At 33.0% G+C, this 27,842-nt stretch overlaps 1 protein-coding gene across 1 annotated transcript; it reads left to right on the plus strand.

Annotated features, from left to right (window-relative positions):
• LOC128999780 (phosphatidylinositol transfer protein alpha isoform-like) lies at positions 1-27,377 on the plus strand. Its single transcript, XM_054426453.1, has 6 exons — positions 1-158; positions 19,085-19,241; positions 20,053-20,214; positions 20,456-20,668; positions 21,814-22,061; positions 22,742-27,377. The coding sequence occupies exons 2-6, from the start codon at positions 19,188-19,190 to the stop codon at positions 22,878-22,880; spliced, it is 816 nt and encodes a 271-aa protein (XP_054282428.1). The 5' UTR covers positions 1-158; positions 19,085-19,187; the 3' UTR covers positions 22,881-27,377.
• Positions 27,378-27,842: the final 465 nt, after the last annotated feature.

The following is a 27,842-nucleotide window of genomic DNA, read 5'->3' on the forward strand; positions in this document are numbered from 1 at the left end:
TCTTAGATTTTCTCTTCTGCTGCTGTGGTGTGCAGTGGGAGTAATACCACTCAAATTCGGTATTAAACCGGGCTTAGCTTTAAATAGTTGTAATTTTATTCATTTAATGAACAGTGATTTAGTTTAGATTCATACCAAAGACTGTCTTCTGTAAATAGGTGAGTTTATTCATTAATTTTATATTGGTTACAAGGTTAACTGATGTAGAGGTTAGCCTTGTTATAAGGCCGAAGAAGCTATGTTTTAATTTCATCTTGCTATTGATCTAGATTCTTTGAGATGTTTGTGATTAATTTACACTATTTTTAAGGAGAGATATAGGTATAATAGGCTTCGATAATTAGTCCTATTGATAGTGTAAGAGATCATTTCAAAACTGCTGACTTGAGATGTTTAAATGACACTGCATTATTCATTATGGAAATTTAAAATGTGCTTACAGGCTATTTCTTATAACTAAAACCCGTTTCAAACATTTTGTTATTCAATTTTATGTTAGCTTAGAATAAAAGTTACGTTTTATGAGCCACTTTATAGGACATAGCCTAAAAAAAGTTAATTTAAATAGGTTAAAATTAAAGCCAAGACTGAATTCAGTTATACTGTATTTTCAATTAAGTAAATTTTTAACTTCAAAATAGTCCCAAGCCTTAAACAAATTATTAAAAAATCTTAAAATGTTTTGAGCATTCTATACAATCCTTTCACAGCTACGGCAGTGATGTTTCCATAAAATGTACTTAACTTATACAGGATTCTAATTTTGACAACATTATAATTTTGATGATTTACTTAAGTTGAGTTAAACCTTACTGGCTTAAACGCTAAGCGGTTAACTCAAGTCAATAAGTTAAGTTACAGTCGATTAGTCGATCTAGACATTATTTTGGACCAGGTTAAGCTAGCACTGGGTCGGCTATGGGCCTTATAGGCTATCAATTCAGTAAACTGTTGGGTTTTACAGTAGGCCTAGGTTTTTTATTTCATGTTTTACCAAATTTTAAATTTGTTTATTTCCCTTTGGTTGCATTTTAGTTTACGTCCTACATTTACTATTAAGCTATACATTAACTACCAGCTGATTATAAAATGGAACTGTACAAAACCTAACCTTGAAAACCAAACTGCAGTATGTGAGTAAATGTAGGACGTAAACTAAAGTGCAGTCTTCCTAAGGGTACGGTACTTTCCTGTTATAGGGAACATTCATTATTATCAATGATTTCTTTACGATATACCGGTACCGATATTTTTTTTTTACTTCACGATCCGTATTCCTTCAGTTTTAATATCTTCAAACGCATTTAAATTACAAATTAAGAACTAACTTACTTGATACTTGATGTCTTCGTCTTTGACCCAGCTTGTGGGATTGACTGCGTCAAATGCCTTTCGGCTATTTCTTTCCCTTGAATAGTGGGATTCCTTCTGCATCGTTCAGGTTGTATACTGGCCATTCTAAAAGTTCATGTTTGATGTGGTTCTTGAAATTTGAGGTTGTGAGGCTTTTCACGTCGGCTGGGAGGCTGTTGAATAGTTTTATGGCTGCAATTGGAAAGGATTTTTGTGTTTTGCTCAGACTGCATCTTTAGACTTCCAGATTTGGAGCTTTACGAGTTCGATGTTGAGGTGTATGGTAGTTCTGTCATTAAAAAGATTCATATTCTGTTTGATGTAGTTGAGAGAGTTGAAAATATACTGGTTATATACTGTGAGGATTCTAAATTCTTTAAAAAGAGGTTTACAGTGTTCAAGGTCCTGAGCTGATGCCATAACTCTTAGCGCCTTCTTCTGCAGAATAAGAGCATCACTGCAGGCAGCCGAGTGTCCCCACAACAGAAGACCATAGTTCACATGACTGTGGAACAAGGCATGATAAATTCCTAGAAGGTGATCCACAGTTAACGCCTTTGTCAATTTCCTTAGAAGGCAAATTACTCTTGATAATTTTGAACAGACCTTGGCCACATGAAAGTTCCAATCAAGCCTGTTATCTAGCCAGAAGCCTAGAATCTTGACTGGTTCATCGTTCCCCGCTGGAATTTCTCTTTTTAGAGACAATAATATTCTTTGAGTCTTATCTTCGTTTAGTTTTAACTTATTGCTCTGAAACCAGTTTTTAGCAGAGGTGAAGGTTTCATTGGAATCTGACAGAACGTCTTCAACCCTTAATCCTCTGTTTACCAAGGTTGAGTCATCGGCAAAAAGGACCTTGTTTAGGCAAAAAATAATAGCCTATATTGGATTAGGAAATGAAACTATTCTAAATTAACCTAACATAACTAACCAAACTTGCTGTAGGCTAAGTTACCGTTTCAAAATTCCTTTTGAAAAAGCATGTGGGGAATAGGTTATCAAATGGAATTTTAAAATGTTAAAGCATGTTTGGTTGGTTAGGTTAGTTTAGAACAGTTTCATTTCAATATAGGCCTAACATATTTTTTTAATTGTTTGTTGATACTGAACAATATTTATTTACTGTATCCTTATTGTAGTTGTCAGCTGATATGATGTCTCAATTTGTTATTATCAATATATCGGATAGAAAAATAAAATACTTATCGATATATCGAAAAGAAATCATCGATAATGAATGTTCACTTTAACAGGAAATTACCCTTGTAGGCTAAATAAAAATGGAATTAAAACATGATTCTAATCTTGTGAATTTTAAATATTTAACTGTAAAAATGGGTTCAGTTTAGTAATGTGTTTTTTTTTCTTTAATTTAATTTTTAAGTCAAAGAAATGACTTACGGTACGCCGAATAAAACTTTAAACTTCGGCCTACCTACCTATTAATCAAAATTGTGAAATTTGTGGAAACAAAAAAAAATACTTATACGTGGAGAGTAAGTTAACTTATTCTGTCAAATTTCGATACCAAAAAAGGTAAGCCTAAGCTAAGCACAGTGGAGATTCTCAAGATTCAGAAAAGGGCCTTAAGAATCATCACCTTTAGTGACAGACGGGCTCATAGTAGGCCCCTTTTTGTGAGACTAGGAATACCTACTATCTTCGGTCATTACATTCTCCTGTGCCTTCTTCATGTTTGGGATAAACATAGAGACCTTACGTCCCGTGCCATGGTCCATCCCTACAACACCAGGCAGAGAAACATGCTGGATGTTCCCCGCGTTAGGCTCTCCAAGACAGCTGTTACATACCAAATTCAGGGGCTTAAGTTCTTTAACAAACTGCCAATGGCCATTAGGGGCTGGAAAAGGGGTTATCTCAAGGACAAGCTAATGTCGCTAATTAAAGAGAGAGCCTACTACAGCATCTTTGAGTTCATGAATGATAAGGAAATATCAAACATGCGGTAGCCATCTTTTCCATCAAACCTGGAAGTCATTTTTAACTTGTGTATATATATATATATTAATTTTTTATATCTAAACGGTTTTACTCGTTGTGGACTGATTTTTCTTTTGTGCGTGTAAAAGAAATTTTTTTTTTTCGAGACGCAATCTATCCCTTTTTTGGGTAAAAGATGAAGAAGGAGCAAGTAAGTTAGTAAGTACCTCTTAAAAAAAAAAACAACCTACGATAGAACCTACATAAAGTTAGCTGTTGCATTCTTCAAGGCTCACTATTGCAGGTTATCTTAAGTTTTGAATCTACCTAAAGCTATAATGTTAGAGTCTGAGCTTTGTGAAAACCTCTTATGTGGTTTACAAGTCCAGATTATTTTGTGGTATGAAGAGTCCACACCTGATTTCAGAGTCCAAGCTTTTCTACGAGGTAGGCCTACACGGATCCAGACCATAAAGACATCTGAAAAATTCAAACATTGTTGCAAGAATTGTAGCAATGGTCAGTTACAAACATCAGTGAGGAACTTTTACTTCAAACATATTCCCCGCCACAAGATGATCTGTGGCTACTAACATTTGGGTGAAGACTAGGGGACAACATCACTACCAAAATGTTTGGCTATTGAGACAAAATGCTTGACTATTGAGACAAATTTCAAACCTATTCTCCACCACAAAGATTATCTGTTACCAACATTTGGGTGAAAACCAGGCACAACACCACTATCAAAATGTTTGGCTATTGAGACAAATAAAACCTGAAATTTTTGTGAATGATAAGTTGATTAAATATTGCCCTAGGCCAACCAATTGTAGGTTGAAGTTCCTAAAGCAGAACACCAGACAACAGTGCAAAATTGTTGCAGAATGAATAAGAGGCTTGTAAAAAGATCAGAGGAGTTTAAAATAAGCTGCAGCACACACTCGGAATCAAAAGCATCTACGAAGTTTGTGTGATTGAAAAATCTTTATTTTGTCGTAATTATTAGAGACGATAATGACGTTTCCCCAAACGAAGGAATTGTTCGTGATATCGTCGCGATTGCGGGAGACAATGATGATATTTCCATGACTGTGCAAGATGTTTATATAATGGCTTGCAAAGGCGGGAGACGATGGATGTGTCCCTGTCACTGTTGAATATCTTCACAATTTTGCTGTGACCACTGATGATGTCACGATTTAGCTGCAATCACAGCAGATGCTCATGATTTGATCATGATCGTGGGGGGTAATGTACAATATTTTATGAACAAATTAATTACCTATTAGGCCTATATAAAACCAAGATTTTAAAATCAATACTTAGGCTACCAAAGCAACATAATTCAGGCTGAAGTCTCAACATTTTATATGACTCAAAGTAGAGAATTATTGTTCAAATTATTGTTTGATGGCTTCAAGGCCGATTGTAAGGGGTTAAGAACTTGTATATACTGGGTTTAGATCTTTAGTGGGATCAGCTCTGTAGTCTTTTTACTCACTCAAAACAAAGTCACAGGTGGATTCACCCCTATTAATTTATAACACAGGACAAACCTGATAAAAGGGGTGATACAGTTTTGGAAAACGTTTTTTTTTTTACTAATCAAAGGCTACAGCATTTTGAACATTTAAAGACCATTTTGGTATGAAGAGATCCACAACAATTGTTTTTACCTTTGTTAAAAGATTGAGAGATAGCCTACAAAAAATTTCCATGTAGCCTAATAACATACTAGTAACTACTTACATGTATACAAATTGTTTGTGGTTAGATAGAATTCACTTAAAGTACACTGACACTGCCTTACCATGAAGCGCAGTAATAGTTTTTCCAATAGAAAATTCATTAAAATAGTAAAACAACTGTTATATGAAGTGGCCGGAATTCCGTTGTCCCCTCGCTATCTCGGACACTACAACTCAAGAACTCTTGTTAAGCCTAATTAGCTTTATGTTGTACAGGCTGGAAATAAACACTACTCTTGTGAAATAAATTTCTTGAATTTACTTTCTCTAATATTCCAACTATTAATTTAGTCTATATAGACCACTTTATATATGTATGTGTAAGAAACTTCCTCATCAGCTTTTCATTCCATTTTGCTTTAAGTAGGCCTACGAAATCGTGATTCGGATTCAACTTATTACTAGATCCTTTTTTAAATATTGCTAAAAATACATCAAATGAACTCTATAATCTCTAAGATCCGATTCTACAATTTTTTTAAATTACTCTGTTAATAAGAAAAGAGAAAACAATGCAAAATTAACTATTGCCCCCTACAAAAGGTGTTTATAATAGACTATTCAAATACAGTAATTATATGAAACATTTTTATTAATTTAAATAGCAAATTTTTTATTATTTTTCCATGTCAAAATTGTACTATAACTTATTATATTAAAGTGTTTTGGTTCTGCTATTAGAATATTATGAAAAAGAAAAAAAATAATATGGAACATATTTGAATAATTAGTAAGCGGTGAATTATATTTCATTGATTAATGCTATTGTAAAAAGAAACTATTGAATTGGTTATTTCCTCAGTCTGACGCTAAGTTATTTTTATTACTTTATTTATTAATCTTGATCACTTCTACTAATACAGAGCAACCAATTTCATGTCAACCGTTTACTAAAGATCATGAGTGATCATTAGTACAACACGAGATCAAAGAGTTGTAGACCCTACGTTATAAGTTTGTTTATTTACTGTCTTTATCAGCCGAGTCCAGTTAACCTCAAGTGTGTTTATCTCCTAGTGCTACAATCATTAGGTCGAGCCCTTGACTACCCACGACCTCTACTGATAAACAAACATTGTCTAACTCGGCCTAGTTGTCTGTGTAACTGAACTTGATTATAGACTAATTAAGATAAAAATTACAGGAACATTTGTAGAAAATATTGGGCGTGTTCCAAGTCTGTAGTTACCTTAGCTAACTTTTTGTGGTGATTATTTTATTTAGGTTTGGTCAGTTTTATTCAAAACCCTATCCGTGGAGGTGTCCTAGTGGAAGCTATTACAAGTATTTTAAACAAGTTTTTTTGTTAAACCTCTTGAACAAATGTGTATTACAGTAGTTAATGATAGTGAAAAGAAAGTAATTATTTAAATAAGGAACTGTCCATGCATCTTTGTGCAGATGGACAGAGAATAGGAGAATAGAGTAGGAGAATAGGAGAATAGGATTAAAATTTTTTAAGCATCTTCCTAATGAAATCAGAAATGAACAAAGCAGGAAGAATTTCATGAGAAAGCTAAAACTATATTTAGTAGAGAAAGCATTCTATTCCCTGGAAGAGTATTTTTCCACCTCCCCTCTTAGCGTTAGTACATAATTGATTCAGTTTTGATTATTTCCATTTCCTGGTTCTTGGTTTTTGATTTAGATAATGATCCAAGATATGCAAATCTGTAAATTATTAATTTAAGATAGATTTAGTTGACACCATTCAATGTACAACACTGTACTTTATGAATAAAGCATATTTGATTTGATTTGATTTGAATATGCTTTACTCAAGACGCAAAAATTGTGATCGCACCCACAAAAGGATGTCCACAGGGCGGTGTACTTTCACCCTTACTGTGGATTCTTGTGGTGGACTATCTTTTATGTGAACTCACCAGCAAGAGAATCATTGTCCAGGGCTACCTACGCAGATGAGGTAGTCCTCATGGTACAAGGAAAATTCACAAACTTTGTAACCTGCAATATGTTAAAGCATGGTGTCTCGGAGAGGGACTCAACATATATATCCCCCCCCCCCCATCCTTAGTCAGACAGTCGTAGTCCCTTTCACCAGAAAAAAAAAACTTAGACTCTCTTTCCAGGCTGAAAATTTGCACTACTCAGCTGGGAGTACAGTCAAGTATTTAGGATTGGCACTTGACTCAAATCTGACGTGGAACAACCACTTGATCAATGCTATGCAATGGACGATCATGACGTCAGGAGATTTGCAGGAACAACTTGGGGAATTAAACCCCACATAGCACTCTGGCTATAAGTGGCTGTGGTTAGGCCTCAAATTACCTATGGTTCGCTAATCTTGTGGACAAAGGTGAATCAGGTAACTGTCATAGCCAAAGTAGAAAGCCTGCAAAGGCTTGGTACGCTAAAAGCCATTGGTGCCTTCAGGTCCATCAGCTACTCTAGATGTCGCTCTTGGGATGCTACCTCTGGACATCTTTTTCAAAGCTGAAGCCCTCAAGGCAGCTTACCGTTTGAAGGTTGCACATCTGTGCAGGGAGGGCCTGTCAGGGGCAGGCCACTGTGCCATTGCCAAAACTGTGGCTGCATGTCCTGTGCTTGACATGACCTCAGAATTCCTAAGCACAGAAGCAGTTTTCACAAAACCCTTCACTGTTGAATTCCGCTCCAGGGATGGTTGGAAATACCAAGAAGGCATTCCACAAGAAACAGAGAGCTATGTCCGGTACACAGACGGCTCCCTAATCGATGCAAAATCTGGCTTTGGAGTGTACAGTCGATCGCCTAGAAAATAACTTTCTGCCAGTCTGGGACGATACTGTACCATCTTCCAGGCAGAAATCTATGGTATCTTGGCTTGTGCCAACCTAGGACTAGCCAGATGCTACCAAGACAAAATGATAGTGATTTTGTCTAATTGTCAGGTTGCTCTTAAAGCTTAAAGTGCAGATAAACTGGCAAAAAAAGGTGCGAGCATGCCATTCTTTGGACCGGAGCCATTCTGTGGTATCAGCAAAGCTACCGCTAAACATGCAATCAACATATGGTCCAGGGGACAACACCTAGAGCTTTGGCGTAATTATCGTGGACAATCACTTGGCAAGAAATTGTTCTCAGAACCTAGCTAGCAGGCTGACAAAGCTGGGGAGAGGGCAGGTCAAGCAGGTACTTGCTCTTATCACTGAACCAGGATAAACTTGGTACTTGGCCATTTCAGGGAACACCTCCACACTCTACGAATTGTCAATGACAATCAGGAGTGTTGACTTTGCAACCAGTCGAGTCCGATGAGACTGAAAACACATTATTTTGGATTGCAATGGACTTGGGGCTAGGAGAAGGGCTCTGTTTGATCTAAAGCAGCCAGGTGATGAGCCAGACGCTAACATTGGGCAAAAGCTCCTACTCCTAGTCAAAGACACGGGGATAGGCATACCCAGTTAGCAGCAAGTGGGATGCACAATAAGCTTCGGTTGAAGTGCTTGGACCACGAGTCCAACCCTCTCACAATACAATACATACAATACATGCACCTTTACATCCTATGATAAAAGGTAACTTATTGGGATGATGAGATACTAAGAGAAAGGCCCATGTAGTAAATGTGCTAGTGTATTTTAAGTCCATAAGGCCCGGTTCACACGAGCGACTTATCTAGCTGACTAGGCTGTGACTACGTAAGCCCGGCTGGGTAGCGGACCACAGGATACACCGGTTCACACGAGCGACATGTCCACGGACTAGGTCGCAGGTGTGACATAAATGAATGTGCATCGATAAACGATGTTTTCGATAAATCAATGTTTTCGATACATTGATTTTTTTTATACATAAATTTTTTTGATACGTTGATGTATTTCTGGAAATATTTGATGTTTTTGCGTAAATGGTAAGTGAATCTTTTCGTACATTGATGTTTTGGACAATAACGATGTTTTAAACAAAATTATAAAAGTTTTTCAAAACTAAATTTGCATTAGAATAATGAAATTCACCTAACAAACTATCATTTAAACTATTATAAAGTTTGGTTTAACAAACATCATTGTTTAGAGTATATAGGGCCAATATATAATTATTTTATAAACCTCTTAGTCGGTTACAAATTTATATTTTGTTTATTAAATTTTTTGGACTTGTAATACAGTTACCAAAAAAGTTTTATGTCATTCAGAACGTTGCTAATTTTCTTTCAATCAATAACGCAATTTTACAATGACGGAAACCAAACAAAATAATAATTGAAACTAAAAGATTATTTTTTATCATTATGCCATCATGATCATTTTCATTATTCTTATTGTTTTATTTATACTTTATCGTGATATTCCGAAAGAGAAGTGTTCCAAAGATCAGGGCTTCACTGATTCGATAAAAATATCAATATCAATGCCACTCGGATCCATCACTGGCGCACAATGAGAACAAAGGGAAGAATGCGAGTTGCAGCGCGACGACTGATCGCTCGTGTAAACGCTCCCATAAGGCTATGTGTACTGCTACGCAGCTAGAGCGGGTGACTGGGAAGCGGGGCCTGACTATGGTTTGGGACACCAAGCTCGAACACGGTTTGCTAGTCGTCGCCCTATGCTCGTGTGAACGGCTCCATTTGATCCTGTGGTCCGCTATCCAGTCGGGCTTACCTAGTCACAGCCTAGTCAGCTAGATAAGTCGCTCGTGTGAACCGGGCCTAAGGTCCATTCAACATTTAAGTTGAATGTTTGATTAACAAACAAAATAATATTTTTTTCATAGATGTGAAAACTTGTTTTTCTATAAGCCTACTTACAACCAACTCAATTTACATCAATCGATTTTCTGTTCAGCCTTAGCAAAAATAAGCAACAGGACTGAAATTTTGTTTAAAATATTGACAAAAAAATACTAATCTTTTTACAAATTTACACTACAAAGCAGTTGTATTAATTCACTTTAAAATTTCACCATTAAATTTAATATTTTCTCCTATGATATGTAGTTTGTCTCCTGTCACCCAATGATGGTGTATGACTTTTAATTTTCATGACCTTGAGCCAAACTGTTCAGCCTGGCCTTCAAAGAAAACAGTTTTTAATTCTACAGAAAGTAGTCGGTGATTCTTTATATTTGAGCATAAAAGCAGACAGGGCTAAATGGTAACAGTTTTTATATCTATACCTAAATTTATTCTCTTATAAATTATGCTGCTACAAAACAGCTACCTAGTATTTGATTACTAAACAATATGATAGGATTTAACTATTTTTCTATAGTAAATCAACTTTAAATTCTTTGGTCGGAAAAATATTTTTTGCAAAAACTTGATTGTACGCAATAAGGGTGAGAAACTGAAAATCGCACAGTCGGGATTACTGAATTGTAGTTTTCTGATTGAATTAGGTCGTAGTATTAAGTAAGAGTTACTTTCAAATTATTTTACTTAGCAAGCCTACAGTATTGGATTTTTACTTAGTGCTACATTTGTGGAAGAATACTTCTACGAGGAATTTATGTTACTCGTTAAAAACCCAATAATAAATACAATATAACGTTACTCCTTGACTGAGAGGAACAGTTGTAACTAAATATAACGGTTGAATACGGTAAATTAAGTTTTCTTAAAGCTCCATGGTATATAATGTTACACAAATATTCACCAGATAAATTTCAATATTTTTCATTCTTATTAAACAGAATAAAACACAAAAGTCCAATTCAAATTTTAGTAGGCTATACAAATAAAACTTTAATAGTACAAAGCCAGTTGGATTTTGCTTGGCATTGAAAACAAAGAATTGAATTCAATGTTTACCTACAACAAAAGATCTTATGGCGTCCTTGATAATTTTTGTTATTATTTTGTCAATTTTTCTTATTGATAATTTTAAAAGTGGTTTTTTGGTGATAACTTCTAAAATATATATTATTTTCTTTTTGTTTAATCTCTTATCTGGTAGTTTTGTTTATAAAATGTGCATTGGTCAAATGGAGACATCATGATTATAAGTGCTTGGATTCTTCCCAGCAACTAATTACCGAAATGACCTTTACATCGTTATTGAAGTCGTTACAACAGCTAATTAGGGAAAACAGGGATTTAATGGTTCGTTTGTACTCAATGGTTGTACCAACTCCATTCAGAAGTCATGAGTTGTTAATTAGAATTAAAGATACCAATGATTTTCATCTCGAGGTGCCAAGTTGGATCTTGGAAAGTGATTTTTTTAAAGTCAATCTAACATGTATTTGGTGATTTGGTCAATTAATTTGCTTATGTTAATCACAATGTATAGTTCATTTCAAGATCTGAATCAAAATAACTAACAAAAAATAGTTTTATAAACATCATCTGGGCATTTCATTTTCTTGTCATCTTATCTTTTATCCAATAATGAAATGGACAAATCAAGACTATTAGCCCTAGATCAGGAGATTGTAAACTAAAATGGGGGTTTCATTTTTCCTTGGGTGCGTTGTAAGGAAATTTGAAATGCTACACTTAATGGCCATGGCTAGTTCTAGTTTTTCAGAATTATTAGATTGCCTTTTTATTTATTTTTATAAATTAACTAATTGGTTGTAATGAACTCCTTTCCCTATTAAAACATGGGTAAGGTATACATTACTGCCAGAACAATGTATTTCATATCTATATTATTAAAAGAATTCGTTGGTTTTTTGTATCCAGCAAATTGACCCCTAAATATAAATTTGTATAGGCATTTAAAGCTCTTATCTTCTAGATGTGCCTTTTGTGGGTTTGGATGATATCCCGTGAAAGCCCTTTCAGCTTTTAAAATTTCAGAGATTGTGCTGAATTCTGTTGTCAATCATCTGAACTTTTTCAAGTTTACATTTTAGTTACATCAAAACAGATTGTCATGATACAATTTTTTCACACGAAAATTGGCTTATCGTTACAGTTGGTGATGTTTTAGTGAATTCAAGTAAAATATTGTAATGTTATTTGTATAAAATGTAAGGAAGAAAATTACTTGCATTAGATTTTGTGTTTTCATGGTATTGTTTCATCAGTATTTGCAATTCTTCTAAGGTGCCTCAAAGAGATTGGACACGCAATGAAAATAATAGGGATATGATGAGAAATAATCGTCTATCTCATCAATCATCTATGTCTCAGAGCAATAGAAAATTATAAATTAATTTGAATATATCACTGATTTTGAAGTCACGAAGTGACACCGGCTGCTAGTATCTACTGTACACTTTTTTGATTAGACTACTTATGCTTCTGCCACTATTCAATTATGTCTGCCAACAATTGGTTTTGTTACAGTTGTGCAGAATGTTGTTTCAGTTAGAAGAAATAATTCACTTAAAATTCTTAAAATGTACTAGTACCTACTAGATCTCAAGTAAAATTATTTTACAAAAATTAACAGTTTGCATTCTGTATTTAGAATATATAATTATCAAAGACTTTACCAATTCCAAGTTTATTTTTTAGGAATTGGTACTTCATCCCTTAGAAAATATTTAGAATGTTTAACGTAATATGTTTTTGGTGCCCCAAGAAACTGTAAAATAATGTGCATGGTTTTGCTTTGTGCAATCTTTTCAATTGCAGATAGTTTATGGATGACTGGGCCTTGTGACATATACTCTTGTCAATCACATTTTATCACACTCTTTTGTAAATCGGGCCCGATCGACGTACACCCTGATATCCGATCGTGTAAACCCATCCTCTTGGTCACAATTTAGCCGGTGACCAGGAACGGTATCGGGCGGTCAGGAACAGATTGTGTAAACCGGGCTTAAAAGTTAACAATATTTTTTATTTCTTTAAATGTCTTTGATTTTTCAAGATAATTTTTACATCTAAGAAATTGGAAGTCTATTACACGTCTATTTTAAACTATTAGTTAGTTTCAGAGTGAATACAACATTTTAAGCAAATAAATATTTTTTTAAGAGTGAGTTTTATAAATCAAGGTAACAGGAAAGTTCTTGGCTGATATATAATTTAAATTTAATATGCCTTTTTTTAGAGAATTACTCAGTATTTCCAAATAACAGATTTTTTCCATTTTCAAAATATTGTTGGATTTAGAATCTAAAACAAAATGCCCCGGATGCAGCAAACGTGTGTACTAAGCAAATCTCTAGAGTCTCATTGAACATTTTAATGCAAACTACAAACAAGCAATCTATATTAATTTTTTTATAGGATAATATAGACGATACCATACTGGTATTAAAATCCTGATGACACATTTTGTTGTTCTTAATTTTCCAATTAGACTATATAGGTAAATAAACGGTATCAGCAATCTGACACATACTATCTCCCATAAGCTTGTCAACAACCTTTTTTATGGGTAAGCGGTGAGGTGAGAGTTGCATTATTTGGTTTAGAATTTTAAGGACCATAACACATTAATTTGAATCAAAACCAGGTTTTTTCCAAAATCCAATTTTTTGTAATTGTATTGTATGAGATTCTTTATGGGAAAATAGCATAAGTTACAATAACTTTTGAACCGTAATTTTTACGGAAATGGGAATTGTACCATTTTGTTCAGAATCTAAAGGACTATAACATACTGCAAAGTTTTTATAAGAATTGTTCAGGCCAATTTTTTAGAAAATCTTATTATTCCTTCTATGGGCTTTTATGGGGAAATCCCCCTTAAAATTCATAATTTCCAAAAAATTTAAAAAAAACTGGAGATACCATGGATTAGTACTGTTAATGATAGATAGTATGATTGATTAGATTTTACTAAATAAAAGGGATGAAAAATAATTGATGGTTTATTAACATGGTTGAGAACAAAAATGATAAAAAGTAAACAGGTAAGTAAATAGATCATAACAATTAATAAAACATATGATTTTATCCTCAAATGGCAGGCAGTTGAGAGTATACATAGAGTACTTCTAACAAGTACCTACACACCAAATTTCATCAAAATCGGACTACAGGTGTGGTCCTGTAGCTCTGTACACATCTGTCACATACAGACACACACACCGACATTACTTCGAAAACCAAATCGGATATATCCACTCAAAACTCTTAACTCGAAAATTTTTACGAAAACAATACTTTCTCCATATAGCCTACTATGTATAGGGGGAGAAAGGAAAAATAGTCTAAAATATACTTTTCAATAAGGTAACCATTTAAATAAACTAGCAAAATAATAAATACAACTAAATAAGTATGTAAAATAACCTTTAATTCACATGTAATTAAGATTTTGTATCAAATAATAATAAATCTGCAACAGAAAAAATATTAAATAAGTTTTAACATTTTTATGATATGATGTGAACACTTTCATTTAAATCATTTAAGATGGCAGTGAATCGTTATTTGAAATTATGAAGTTGATCAAAGGAACAAAATAATTTGAAAAGGACTTTCCAAGAAACATTGAAACTTTTAAATGAAATTAAACAAAAGGAATAGAGTTCAAGATTCAAAAACTTTTTGGCTCTGATATTGAGTAAAATACATTTAATTGAAGCTTGATATTAATTTGTTGTTTATAAAGTAGATGCTCCTGTTTAAAAGTATTAATTAGTTTTAAATAATTCTACGAATAATCCATTGTAATATTATTTTAACCATCCTATTGTTCTACAACTTATTTTGTATTAACGTAAGTTTATAAGAGACATTTTCAATATCTTAAATTCTGAAAATAATGTTGTTAGTCTTAAATTAGACCTATATTGATTTTGTATTAGAGTTATAATAATCTGTAACCTACAACAGGTATCGTTGAAAACCCTAAAAATAAGGATACAATATAATATTTGAGAATTTAGTTTAGATTACTTATATTACTGGAATGAGGTGTAAAAAATAAAATAATGTTGTATCATGAGTCATTGTTAAGAGTTAATTCAATAAACCCACTATTAAATCATATCAGTTTGTGTTTTCCACAAAGTAATCTCCTTATTCTATCTAATATCTTGAAAACAAATTACAACATTTCCCTCACATTAGAGAAAGTGCCTTGTAGATTAAAAATAAACACCTGTCATGGCCTAGGTCAGCTGTTTTTATGATTCAGACCCATTCAAGGACAAGGGATATTCAGCTGTTTCACAATGCTTGATTTTGTCTTCATCGATTTTAAACTGAGATTGAAGACCAGCCAAGTTATGTTTTCAGCCTCTTGTTAATTTCCACTTAAATGAATGATTGATAAGTTTTCTTCCATTGGAAAATATTAAATCCTCTATGATACCAAATAAATTAACGATATATTTAAATGTTCAATAAATCTGTATATAGTTCTTTGTACAAAAGTAAGTACAATGTTGTGTCAGACCGTTTTAGGGGTACTTTCAAGCTTTAGTATAAACTAGGATTGCTTTCATAGCAATGAAAGCTAGTTGAGCGGAGCGATCACATTTAACGGTTTTTAATAAAGCAATAAATAAATAAAATGTTTATAGATATAATACAACTACAACTATTTCATCAAGTTTAACATTTGAAGTTTTTTTTTTTTTTTTTTTTTTGGGAGTTGATCCCAAAGAGCTTTGATTCGCTCCGCTCAATTATAATTTTACATTACTAATAACTACATTGCTTTATTTACTTAGTGTTAAATTATATCATTTGTTACTTACTGTATACAATTTATCAAATGAAAAGTGTGTTAATAATTGGTACGAAAGACTTGCTCACATTTATAGGAAAGTTTGATATCAGTAGAATATATACTCGAAAGATTAAAATTATGAAACCGGAACTACACCAATTATAAAAATGACCTTCACTGATTAAGAAATCAACAGTCGATGATTAACTTTCTGTGGTTGTGTTATTTACATATTGGGCACAGAAGTTGTTGTTTTGCAGTAGGTTTTATCGAAGTTATAGGAAAAAATTTTAGATAAAATTGTTTATATTTTACAATTTTTTTTGTATTTTACTAGTTTATGATCTTAAAGTACTTCACACATTAGCTGGTAAAGGCTTCTTGTCAGGCCCGCTTTAGTAAATGGGCCTGGTTGGCCTGGGCCCAAGAGCAGAAGCGGTTTTAGGTTTTTTGGGGAGGTTTGTAAAGAAAAAAATTCCCCAGAAGGAAGGGGGGAGAAGAGCACCAATATCTCTCGGGGCCCATAGAATGTCACATACAAACCGTGGTCCCGCTTCTTGTAATCTAATAATTTTGAATAGTGTAAAAGTAGGTTTTAACATTTTATAAACCAACTCATCATAATGACTTTTGAAAATTAGAATTCATTAAAAGTCCTACTGTAAGTATTTGTATTTGCAAAGTTTCAAATTTACACAATGATAAAATGTCATACTAATATTAATTCAATACAAAACATTCATTGAGAAGGTTAAATAAGATATTTTAATATATGTGTTCTAAAATCAAAAAAACATTAGAAAAGTGCAATTTTTTTATATTGATGTAACTTTAAACTACTGCAATCTTATCTTACTAATATTATAAATGTGAAAGTTTGTGTGTGTGTTTGTTTGTTTATTTGTTTGTTTGTTTGATGTTCAATCACGCTTTAACTACTGGTCGTATTGGGCTGAAATTTGGTATGATGATAGCTCACATATTCCCGATTAACATATAGACATATTCTTATCTCAAAAATCCTTTCGGGCTCTGCCCCAGTGGATCTGGAGTTTACCATGTTAACCTTATTGAGTATTCATATTTAAAAGGGATTAAAGTATTTAGTCAGCTGTTTCAATTATACAAGTTGTTCTATGATATTCAATACTATTAAAAGTTATAAGGTTCACCAACAGGGTGCAGCACTATTCATTTTTTTTGTAATTTATGACAACATAGCTAAATTGAACCAAGCCGCAACAAAAAGCTGTGATGCGCAGTGAGAACTGTTAAAGTAGGATTATTTTATTTTATTTTTATTTTTATTTTCAACGGCAATGCCATTTACAATTGTCATTTAGGATTGTTTACAGTTAAGTTTATGTTCTTAATTTATGAATAATGATTTCATATTGTGCGAATATTCGTTAATTTACTTTTTTATTATTTATTTATAGTGGTAGAACATTATGGCACAACTCATGAGTATACACAAATCATGAGTATAACTGCAATAAGAATTTTATACTTATATGCCAACCCCGTACGAAGGACGGGTATTCTGCTAGTAGACTATTCAATTACAAACACAATTAAATTACCAACTCTTATAAATGGTTTCAAAGTAGTTTAAAAATTATAATAAATAAAAATCTTAGCATTAACTTTTAATGTCATTCTAAAAATTGTTATGGTTATTATTATTCGCGAAAAAGTCCATATTTCATTTCAATCGATAATGTTTGTTGTAGAGCTAATAGTTATATGTAATTGAGTTTATATTAAAGTAATGTTGATTAGCCATTTTTTTTATACAGTACATATCATATTTTCTATTTTTACCTTTGTTATTTTGAACTGGATGTGTCTACTAACTCAATAAAGATTAAGATAAAGCTACTTTGACAGTTCCCGTTTTATGTCAACTTAGATAAGATGTTTCTTATCTTAATAATAGGTTATAAATTGAATAAGACTTTTGACCCAAAGAATGCCTAAGCCTACTATACCTACTATTACTTACCGTACTGATTTTCTAAAATAGTGATATTTTTTCATACATTAATCCAAAACATCTAATCCTTGCTGGGAAAAATCATATTATTGATGATGTAATCTAATGATGGGAGGTTTGAATACTTTAAAGAATCAAATTCAGTTAATTTGTAGCTTCCCCTGAGTTCAAATACTTTTATTCAAACACCTTTGAGTATAACAAGGATGTAGAATCAGTGTGGACGTGATTCTTTTTGACTCTAGTCAATTCAAAATGCTGTAGTTAGATAATTTTATATAAATATATTTAAGTAATTTCTCATTACTGTTTTGCTATTTTATTAGTTGTTTTTTTCATTCCAAATTACTCCTAAATAAGCCGAGGCTTTGTATAAATGAATTTCTCACAAGTTTTAACACCCAAGTGTTGGCTGAAAAGCTCTTTTTGTGCAGATGTTACAGATTTAGTGCACTGTTTACATCAGTGGTGTTTATTGTTTCCAGTTTATTTTGCCGCAAATAGACCCGTTCTAAAGTGTTGATGAGCCTGTCCAATTAGGTGTATTTTACCACGTGACAAATGTTGTTTGAAGTTGGTACTGCATTCTTATTCTTGTATCTTTTATTGTCTGTGGTTAATACAATTACTATATAGTGATTCTTTTAATACCTACCTTTAGTTAATGGATTAGGTAAAAATAACTAATAATAATCTCGATCAAGTGTAGCTGGGACTAAAGATTGTATTATTGGAACTAAAATAAATAAGTAGGCCTATATATAGTTTCAAAAAATTCGGAAATATTTTTGAATATGATAATAATAGAAGTTATAGCTAATAATAACTTTTGCATGTTTTACATTTTTATTAATAGCATCGATAATAGTCATTAAGGAAATCAAAGTGTACTATGCATAAACTTTTGCAATGGGTTAAAAAATTGATTTGAAAATTAAGAGAGAAACAAAGGCCTAGTCTAAATGTTGATGGATCTGCCATTGAAAATATTGAAATTTAACAGTTGGATTATGGAAATTTTCTGTTATTTCATAGTTGTAGATAGGTCTATGTCATTTATACAGTTTTGTTATAAATAACAAGTTTAAGTAAATTGTTTCACAATCTCTACCAAAATTGATTGCAAGAAAATAGGTTCAACATTTGTTCTAGACCTGTTAACTTCTAGGCAGATTTTGGACAAATTGTTTTGGAAACTTATAACTTGTAATATTGCAAAACTACGTATTGATGTGATGTACAGTAAAATTCAGTCGTTTGCTTTTGGACAATGTTGTCTTAGGTCACTCAAACCTGGGTTAGTAGAGAAATTTGAATGAGCATTTTAGAATTTATACTCTAATGAGATCTTATTTTATCGAATATTTTGAATACATTTGGGTTGCAATGGAATGCCCCATCACTAAAACAATTTGTTTCCCTATCGATAGCCTATTAAGTTAATTTATTTGTAACCAAAATAATCATCGGATAGTACTTACTGAGAACTTTTGTTACAGTTTTGACTGAAGACTTTGCATCAACTGATGCATTAAATTCATCAGACAAGCCAGTCACAGTTAGTGTTCGTCTCTTTTGTGTCGTCCGTCGTAGTTGGTAGCAATGTTGATCAAAGAATTTCGAGTCACGTTACCACTTACTGTTGAGGAATACCAGGTACAACTCCAATTGATTCTTTTAGAACTGTGGTAATTTACATACTCGTATATTTATAACCTCTCAACCTCACAAAACACATGTCAAATGTTTAGTTAGACATAGAATAGACTATCTCAAACTTTTAAAAGTATTCGGGTCATTCAACTGATCTCTTACAAAAAGTTGTATTATATGATGAGATAAATTGTGTCATCATTATCTATATGTAAAGCCAATAGGGATGAGAAACTTTTGAGAAACTGTAAGCCACACATCTATCAACCGCATAATTGAATCTTAAACTCCAGTATTGATGTTAAACTTTCTCGATAAATATTAGTTATTGAGAAACCCTTTTCTGAGGGGTAAACATACCGAAAAGGGGGGGGGGGTGCTGAAAAGCGATTAACATAGCGTTTCACTCCGTTTCTAGGAAAACAGTACCTACTATTAAATTACCTAAGACAAGAGAAGTCGGCGCTCCGCTTCCTTGCCCAAGAAAACCTGGCTTTAGTTAACCTTTTGATTCTTATTAAATAGGGCCCCTGCTGTGGGAGTTGGCCTTAGCCTAAGTGTAGGCTTGTGACTAGTGTTAGTAGGCCTGATATTAATCTTTGTTTTGTTACTCAAAGAACTATATTTTTCACGATTTAGATTTTGGAATGCCAAGAACCTGATTAGTAACTTTGAATTCAAAATGAACTCTGTATTAATGTGTCTTTCATAAATGTTTAAAATCGTAATAACATGTATTACATGTAATTGGCAGTATGTCTCTAAGACCTAAAAGTGTTTTGTTTGTTATCTCTTAAAAACCTGTTATCCTCAGGTCGCTCAGTTGTATTCTGTAGCGGAGGCAAGTAAGAACGAGACTGGAGGCGGAGAGGGAATAGAGGTGTTAAAGAATGAACCCTTTGACAACTACCCTCTCCTGGGTGGCAAATACAACAAGGGGCAGTACACCTACAAGATATACCACCTTCAGAGTAAGGTTAGTGGCTTGATTGAAGGTTTAATTAATTATTTTTTAAATAAAACAACTGTGAATGTTGAGAGGCTCAACAAATATTTCAAGATCAGTAGCCTACCACTACTGAAGCTATAATTGACTAATGCTAGCCTATAATATTAAAAATGTATGTAAACGGTATGGTACCACGCAACCTTGTATTTCTGACTCACATTTTTTTAATTTTCCCCTCAATAATTGGCTATTTTGGTTGTTTGTGCAGGTACCTGGGTTCATCAAGTTGATCGCTCCCAAGGGCTCGCTGGAGATACACGAGGAGGCGTGGAACGCTTATCCTTACTGCAAGACGGTCATTACCAACCCTGGCTACATGAAGGAGAACTTTATGATCGTCATAGAGTCCTATCACATCGGGGACAGAGGTGATAAGGAAAATGTCCATGAACTACCAGCCGACAAGCTCAAAATTAGAGAGGTTTGTTGAGTGACATCTAGGCAATAAGATTAAGAAAAGTATCTTTATACTTCTACAGGTTTTCCACAATGTTTAGTATCCATAGCCAAGACTTTGGGCATAAGCAAAAACTTAATAATATACTAACTAAAGCTGTGTTTCCACAAAGCCGTTAGTGGGCAGGATACTTGCCTCAAGTTACTTAGAATACACTAGAGTGTCTGCCTACTGCCCTCGTGTAAACACTGCTTTAGCGTCTAATATTGTGTTTCAGTAAATGTTTTGAATTTTTTTTAATTATTACACTAATTTATATTTTTTTTCCTGCAGACAGGGTATTTTTTTAAACACATCATTTACTTGTTTCTAGCGAATCAGTAAGATGAAATTTGAAAAGAAGGCTAATTATGCCTATTAGTTAGTAAAGATTTGGATGTGTCACATTTAATTCAACAGTCAACTGGATAATTTATTGAGTGCCAATCGCTGAAATACTACTACTAATTTAAGAAACTCCTCTTTTAAAAGTATAATATAAGATTTACTTAAAAATTATGTAACCAGTTTTTTCTTGCTAGTTGCTACTACAGTAGAGTCCCGCAAACTCGGCGTAATGTGGACTGGAAGGGTGCTGAGTTTATGAAATGCCGGGATATCGGGAACTAGGGTTATAAATATAAACAATACAGTTTTTAAGTTTTTTTACAGTTTTTTTATTTATATTACAAGTCAGTATTAAGTCATCAGAGATATAGTACAAACAATCCTTAGTACCAGTTGCGAATAATTTGACTTAAGCTGGCTTGAGTCCATGATTACCATGATTAACTCGGACTCAAAAAGTCACTAATTTTCTGAGCCAGGTGATGGCCGAGCTAACCAGAATGCCGGGTTATCGAGAGCCAAGTTCGCGGGACTCTACTAATTTTTTTAGGACACCTTGCTTTAGCTTATAATAACTTTGTTTACATACGTTTTTTAAACCATTTTCAGTTATTGTGCCAGTAAATTAACTCAATTTTAATTTATTTTTAAACTTCCTGCAACAATTAACCAAAAGATGCAAATTATTTGAAAAATAAATCTCTAGCTTCAGATTTCCAACTCCTCAGTTTGTAAATTCTCTATCCAACCTTTTTGTGAATTGGTTAAAACAATACTTTCAGGTTGTCAAGATCGACATCGCCAATGACCCGGTGTCGAGCGGGGACTACAAACCGAGTGAAGACCCGACCAAGTTTAAGTCAGAGAAGACGGGTCGAGGTCCGCTAACGGGCTGCTGGGTGGACGCTGTGGACCCGGTCATGACCTGCTACAAGCTGGTCACTTGCGAGTTCAAGTGGTTCGGCCTACAGACCAGAGTGGAGAACTTCATACAGAAGAGTGAACGCAGGTTGTTCACCGTCTTCCATCGGTGAGTTGAGTGTTGCTGTTTTTTAGTAATAACGTAAAATGTCTTAAATTTGGTTTTAGAAAATCAAACCTGGCTTTATTGCTTATTTTCTTTCATGTTAAAAATGAAATTAGATGTATTAGAATATTACATACTTATGAAAATGTTGGCAAACATTGGTTCATATGGATCCAGGGTCTGTTCGTTTTTGTGTCTCTCGTCAGGGTTTTAGCAACAAATATTGAAAAATGGGAAAACTTGGTCTATACTGGGCTCTCAAAATGTCTGGAAACGGCATTTAATTTTTTTAACAAGGCAGATAATGCATTCCAGCTTTACACTTAAAACTTCACCTAAAACACCACTTTTTGCAGCAAGTATCAAATTTACCATCATACCGGTGAAGGTCCCCAAGGAGTTGGAAGGAGATCTTAAATGACAGCATTTGTTGAGTAGTAGGCCTGCATTAAGTTATATGCCTCTATTAGGAGAACACAATGCCGCAAACCCACCCTCAAAAGATGCACTAATTAGTGGTAATTTAAAATTACGAATTTGAGTTTTGTTTTATTCAATCATAATTGCTTTAAGATAACAGATACTAACAGAAATAGAGATTTAAGGTTTTACTTGAAATTTGTTAAAAGGTTACTTTTTAATTCATTGTTGTGTGTTAATACTAATCATGTGAACGTTTCCAGACAACTGTTCTGCTGGATGGACCGCTGGCACGGGCTGACAATGGAGGACATCCGAGCACTCGAGGAGAAGACGAAGGAGGAGTTGGACCGTCAGAGGAAGCAAGGCGAGGTCCGGGGGATGAAGGCAGACACCGACTAAACTCTCCTTCCCTCCTTCGTAATGTAACATAATGTGAAACTGTGCAAAATGATGTAATTGGGATGTTATATGTTTTGCCTCAGCCAGGTCAATTTAGAGAAGTGGTTAACGAGATTGATTTAAAGAATGGGTTACAAGCCTTGCTTGTCATACAGAAAATGCTTGGATACTCAATACTAACATGTTGTTTTTCCCTTTTGGACCAGTGCTTTGGGGTCGTAAAATGTCAAGTTGTGACACAAAACCGGATAGCCTTGTACTTTGAATGTCTTGTGTTCTCTGTAAAGTAAAAATTCAACATTTATTTAAAAAATAGTTCAACTATCATGCTCTTGTAGGGAATACAATGAGACTTGGCTCTTTAATATTGCAAGTTAGGTTATATGCTTGGTACATATTTTATATTCTGGCTGTTAAAAGCAACCAAAACTGTACTGCAAAAGGTCTCTCTACCTCTTCTGTGGAACATACTTTTTGTGGTTTGAGAAAATGAAATTTTATTATGTACAACTACAAACTAATTGTTTGCTGTTTTGTCCCTAATTTTTAAAACTGCTATGATTTTCTTTCTAATTTCTTGCATACCGCTTACATATTTGCAACTTAAACAAGTATTTTTAGTTTATGATATGGGGCAGCTAAACGCTTTGAAACGGCAATGGAATTTAGATGGAAGCTGCAAGTTTACTTACAATAGAATTGTAGTACACAATATAGTTGTCTTTTAAGTTCATTTAGAAATTTTGTTAATAAATGTAAAACTATTTGTTGAAGAATTCTCTTTGAAGTATGTACCTTGCCAAATAATCCTCTCTTATTTGGTCATATTCATTTAAACTGGTGCAAGGCATTCAGCATCCCATGTAGGTATAACAAAACTTGTAAAGTTTCACATTTACATATTTTACCGTCTTCGAAACTTGTGTTTCAGTATTACAGAAATGCTGTAAATGTATATTTTTTGCTATATTTGTAAGATGTTTATTTCAAATTAGTGGTTGGGTGTTTTTAGTTAAATACTATTGCGAATGTGTTTTATAATTTTATAAGTCAATATTGTTTTGAGTAAAATATATTTGTTTGTTTACCTTTTAGGAATAATTTCCTCTCAACTGTTACACACGACTTAAAATCATGTGGTAATTCTTCAATGTAATTTTCTCGTAAAACATTTAAATTCTTTATCAGCTGTAAATATTGTGTCAGACATGGCACATTCGTAAATGTTTACAGTCCATTAATGGAGCTTTAACATGTACATAGCCATTGTTAATGGTCCTAAATGGTGCGTAAATCTGTAATTAACGAACGTTAAATGTTTTCGTAGAGTTCAGATTAGTGTACATAGCATCTGTTACGAGTTAGAAGTATTTATTATAGTCGTGTTACGATAGTTGTGTACTGTGAATCAAACAAGGGTTAGGTTAGGTGAATTCAGGGTTTAGCCGCATGTTTTGAGTGACTGTGTAGGCCTAGTTTTTACTGTGAATATTCAATGAACTCTTTTAAGTTGATTTTTAAAATTCAATCTCAGCTTGTTTGTGGACACCAATCCCATTTGGATGTCTCGAGTGTTGGTCTTTAATTTACTTTCTGTCTGTTTTAGGAGTGTATTAATTAACAATTCTGCCAGAAAGGCCTAAAATTATAATTTATTTTTAATTTGTTTGGTTTCTGTTAAACTTAGGTTTCATTTTTTTATATATTTTATTATTTCTATGGAGCTTTAACACATTGAGAAACTTTAAAACTTACTACGGTAACAATTTTAAATTTATTTTTTTATTTTGTTCCACAACCAAAAGTTATGTTATTTTATTTTTATGACAGGGTGGAAAAGATTATTTTTTTACTTCTTTTTTTCTGTAAAAACTATGCAAAAACTGAGCAAGCAAAGCGTTTTACGCAATCATATAGTTTACACCACTGTACATTCTTATTGGCTACAGTCTAAAATTAGGAAATGCATAGAACTTGCTCCCTCAGTGTGCGCCAAGTGTGGAACAAAAACAGCTGATAGAAAGCGCCACTAAAGAGATACAGCATCATTTGATTATTTATTGTACTGTATTCTATCACTGATTATCTAGATTTACTGATTTGGACAGTGCTATATAGTTTTATCCATCCATTTGTGACCTTTTATCAGCTGTTGCTATTAAAAAGGTTAAATGGCTTAAATTTAGTAAAGTTTGGTGCCATCAAAGTATAATACATTTGTATAAGTTCTTTTATTGTACATTTGTATAAGTTCTTTCATTGGCAGCTCTGCATCTTTCTACTGGAAAGTGAGAATGGACATTACACGTCAGAATGACTTCATTACCACACCTATCTGACTCATTGACACGCTTTGAATCAGAATTATAATCAGATGAATCATAAGCTGAGAGCACACTATATTGAACCTCTCTCTTTATACTACCTGTATTTCTAAACTTGTTGCCTCTCTTTTTATTGTTTTAATTATTTGTTTAAAGATTCTGTTTCCTTTGAAACTCATTTTCTTCTGCCAACTAAGGTTTGTGCCTCTTATCTATATACACACCTATAGTATTTTGTTTATAATTTAATATATTTTTATAGCAATAGTATCTCTTAAATTTTTGTATGCTCACACTCCATAAATGTTGAATATAATATATATTCAATTACACATCGTAATCGTACTGTTAATTGATGTATAGGTATTTTATTTCAGTTTTATTTGTCTTCCACAATAAATTCTCTCTAAATTGTTTCATGGTAAGAAGTAGGCATCATTTAATGGGGTCGTTTGTAAAAAGTTAGCTTAAGTAAAGTTTAAGAAGAGTATTTTGCGAGAGTTATTTTTTTGCCATTTCCATGTTTTCCCTGTATACGTGTATATGTGTATATTGTTCTATAATAAGATATTGTTAACAAATCTTAATACAGCTCTAACTGTACAATGTTAAATAAAATAATTAAATTTTCCTAAAAATCCTAACTGTGGCTGGTACGTATGTATAAAGGTCAACCAGTTAGGAAATTTTGTTCATTAAACGCTGAAATGTTATAACTTGTTAATTATTTTTGTTAGAGTACAGGAAAGATCGTGTTTTGTGAAAGCTTTCGCATTTATGCTTTTTTTCTCTAAAATACATTCCTACCGTTAACTCACCGCTAGCTTAAAAATAGTTTAGTTTACTGCATTCCAAGCTGCTCCTTTGCCGAGTTAGCTTCTTATTAAACAGTTATTTCAATAATCAGCTGTTTTATCAATGAACTGTGGTCAGTCAGCTGGTTTACCATTTTCTAGAATTTTTCAGATCATGACAATAGTAAATACGGTACAGACTTCCATTCGTCTGTGTAAATTGAGTACTTAAAATAATGCAACATAAATTTAGTGTAGAATTAAGAGTTTAATTTGATCCCATAACATAGAGTCCATAAGAATTTTTTTGTATTTGAAATTAGCTTATTTTAACAAGATGAATTTTTAATGCATAGTTTAAGATTTTAATTATTCTTGGATCACAATCTATCTTAAATGTTATAAAGTGTATCAGAAGTGCTCTTTATAATTGATTTAATTTATTGTAGTTTGAATTTGGGTTAGTATTATATTAAACGTTTTTTAGCATATTAACTATGGATAAAGTTACCAAATAACTTGTACAATTTGTGTTTGTGGCATGACCAGATCATTTTTGAAGATAATGATATAACCATTTTCTTAGAAGGAACAAGTTGCAAGTATAAGTTTTTGTTTCCCAAATAATTAATAAATTGTTCTTTGATTCAACTGAAGAGAGTAAGTAATTAGTGTTTGCCCTTATGAACTGATTTTCTTTGTTTAGTAATATTCAATTCAAAAAATAAAAACCCAGTCAAAAATATTTTCATTTGTTTTATGTTAAAAAAATGTTTTGATATAAAGAGTTTTTATAGTTTTGGTGATGAACAAGTCTGCAAAGAAATGGAATCTGAGATCATACAAAACTGAGATGAGAATTCTTTTCACAAATAATGTGAAGGAGTTGGATTGCAAACATTCTGAATAAAATTACTTAGACCTACTCTAAACCCTGTGAAATTCAATCATCTAAGTTTATTTTAATTGCTTTCTCTTTAAATTGCTATTAAAAGCTCTTTAGATGTTGGTCAACCTTTAGAAGGTATTTTCAGAAGTGAATTTGTCAATCCACAATGTTCTTTGACAGTTTTAGGTGTTATTAATGACTACGCAAGCTGCAGTCAAGCAATAAACTTATTGCGTACATAGTAAGTACGTGTTCATTCTCTGTGTTAGTCCTATTCACCTTTTAGACAGCTCAATCTCGCTACTTCTTGAGACAGTCTAGTGTTGCATCAAATTATACAAAAGGTTTAAAGCTTTTGTCTCCAGGAATGGTGAGATTATGACCCAAAGTTTTGCATCCAATGTATTTACTTTTTCAAACTGTCCCCCTTTGCAGGCTAGCTGTTTCGGTTTTATTTTAGTGGGTCAATAAAGTACTATCTACAATGTTATTTTGTAGTTGTTTTTTCACCTAGACAAATTTACAGTGTGACAACATGTTATTTAGTGCTGTGACGAGTCAAGCTTTATTCCTTTTTAACTGGAGTAAAGATTCAACATATTCAATTCCTTACCAAATGGTAAAACTGTCCAGAATACTTGAATGTTAATTGCAGAGATGTCAGTATGAGCAAAGGTATGAGTCAAGATTAGAATTTTGTCAAACTTTCAGTAAACATTTATTTTAGAACCATCTCCTCAAACTCAAGGTTACAGTGCTGTTAGGGAAAAGGCTGAGAGGACCTTTGTTTTAGAGCTTACCATATTACCATTTTCATATCGGCTTGTGTTTGCTTTCTCAGATGTAGACATGAACTAAGTACTTTTTACTCTAGTATTACTTTGGTGTACCTACATAATATTGAATAAATGTTACTTGAATAGACAAAAAAAAATTAGAAATTACGGTAACTCAT

The sequence above is a fragment of the Macrosteles quadrilineatus genome, unplaced genomic scaffold, assembly GCF_028750875.1.
Source record: "Macrosteles quadrilineatus isolate MER2022 unplaced genomic scaffold, UCM_ALF_1.0 Scaffold_8__2_contigs__length_117827958, whole genome shotgun sequence".
NCBI lineage: Eukaryota > Metazoa > Arthropoda > Insecta > Hemiptera > Cicadellidae > Macrosteles > Macrosteles quadrilineatus.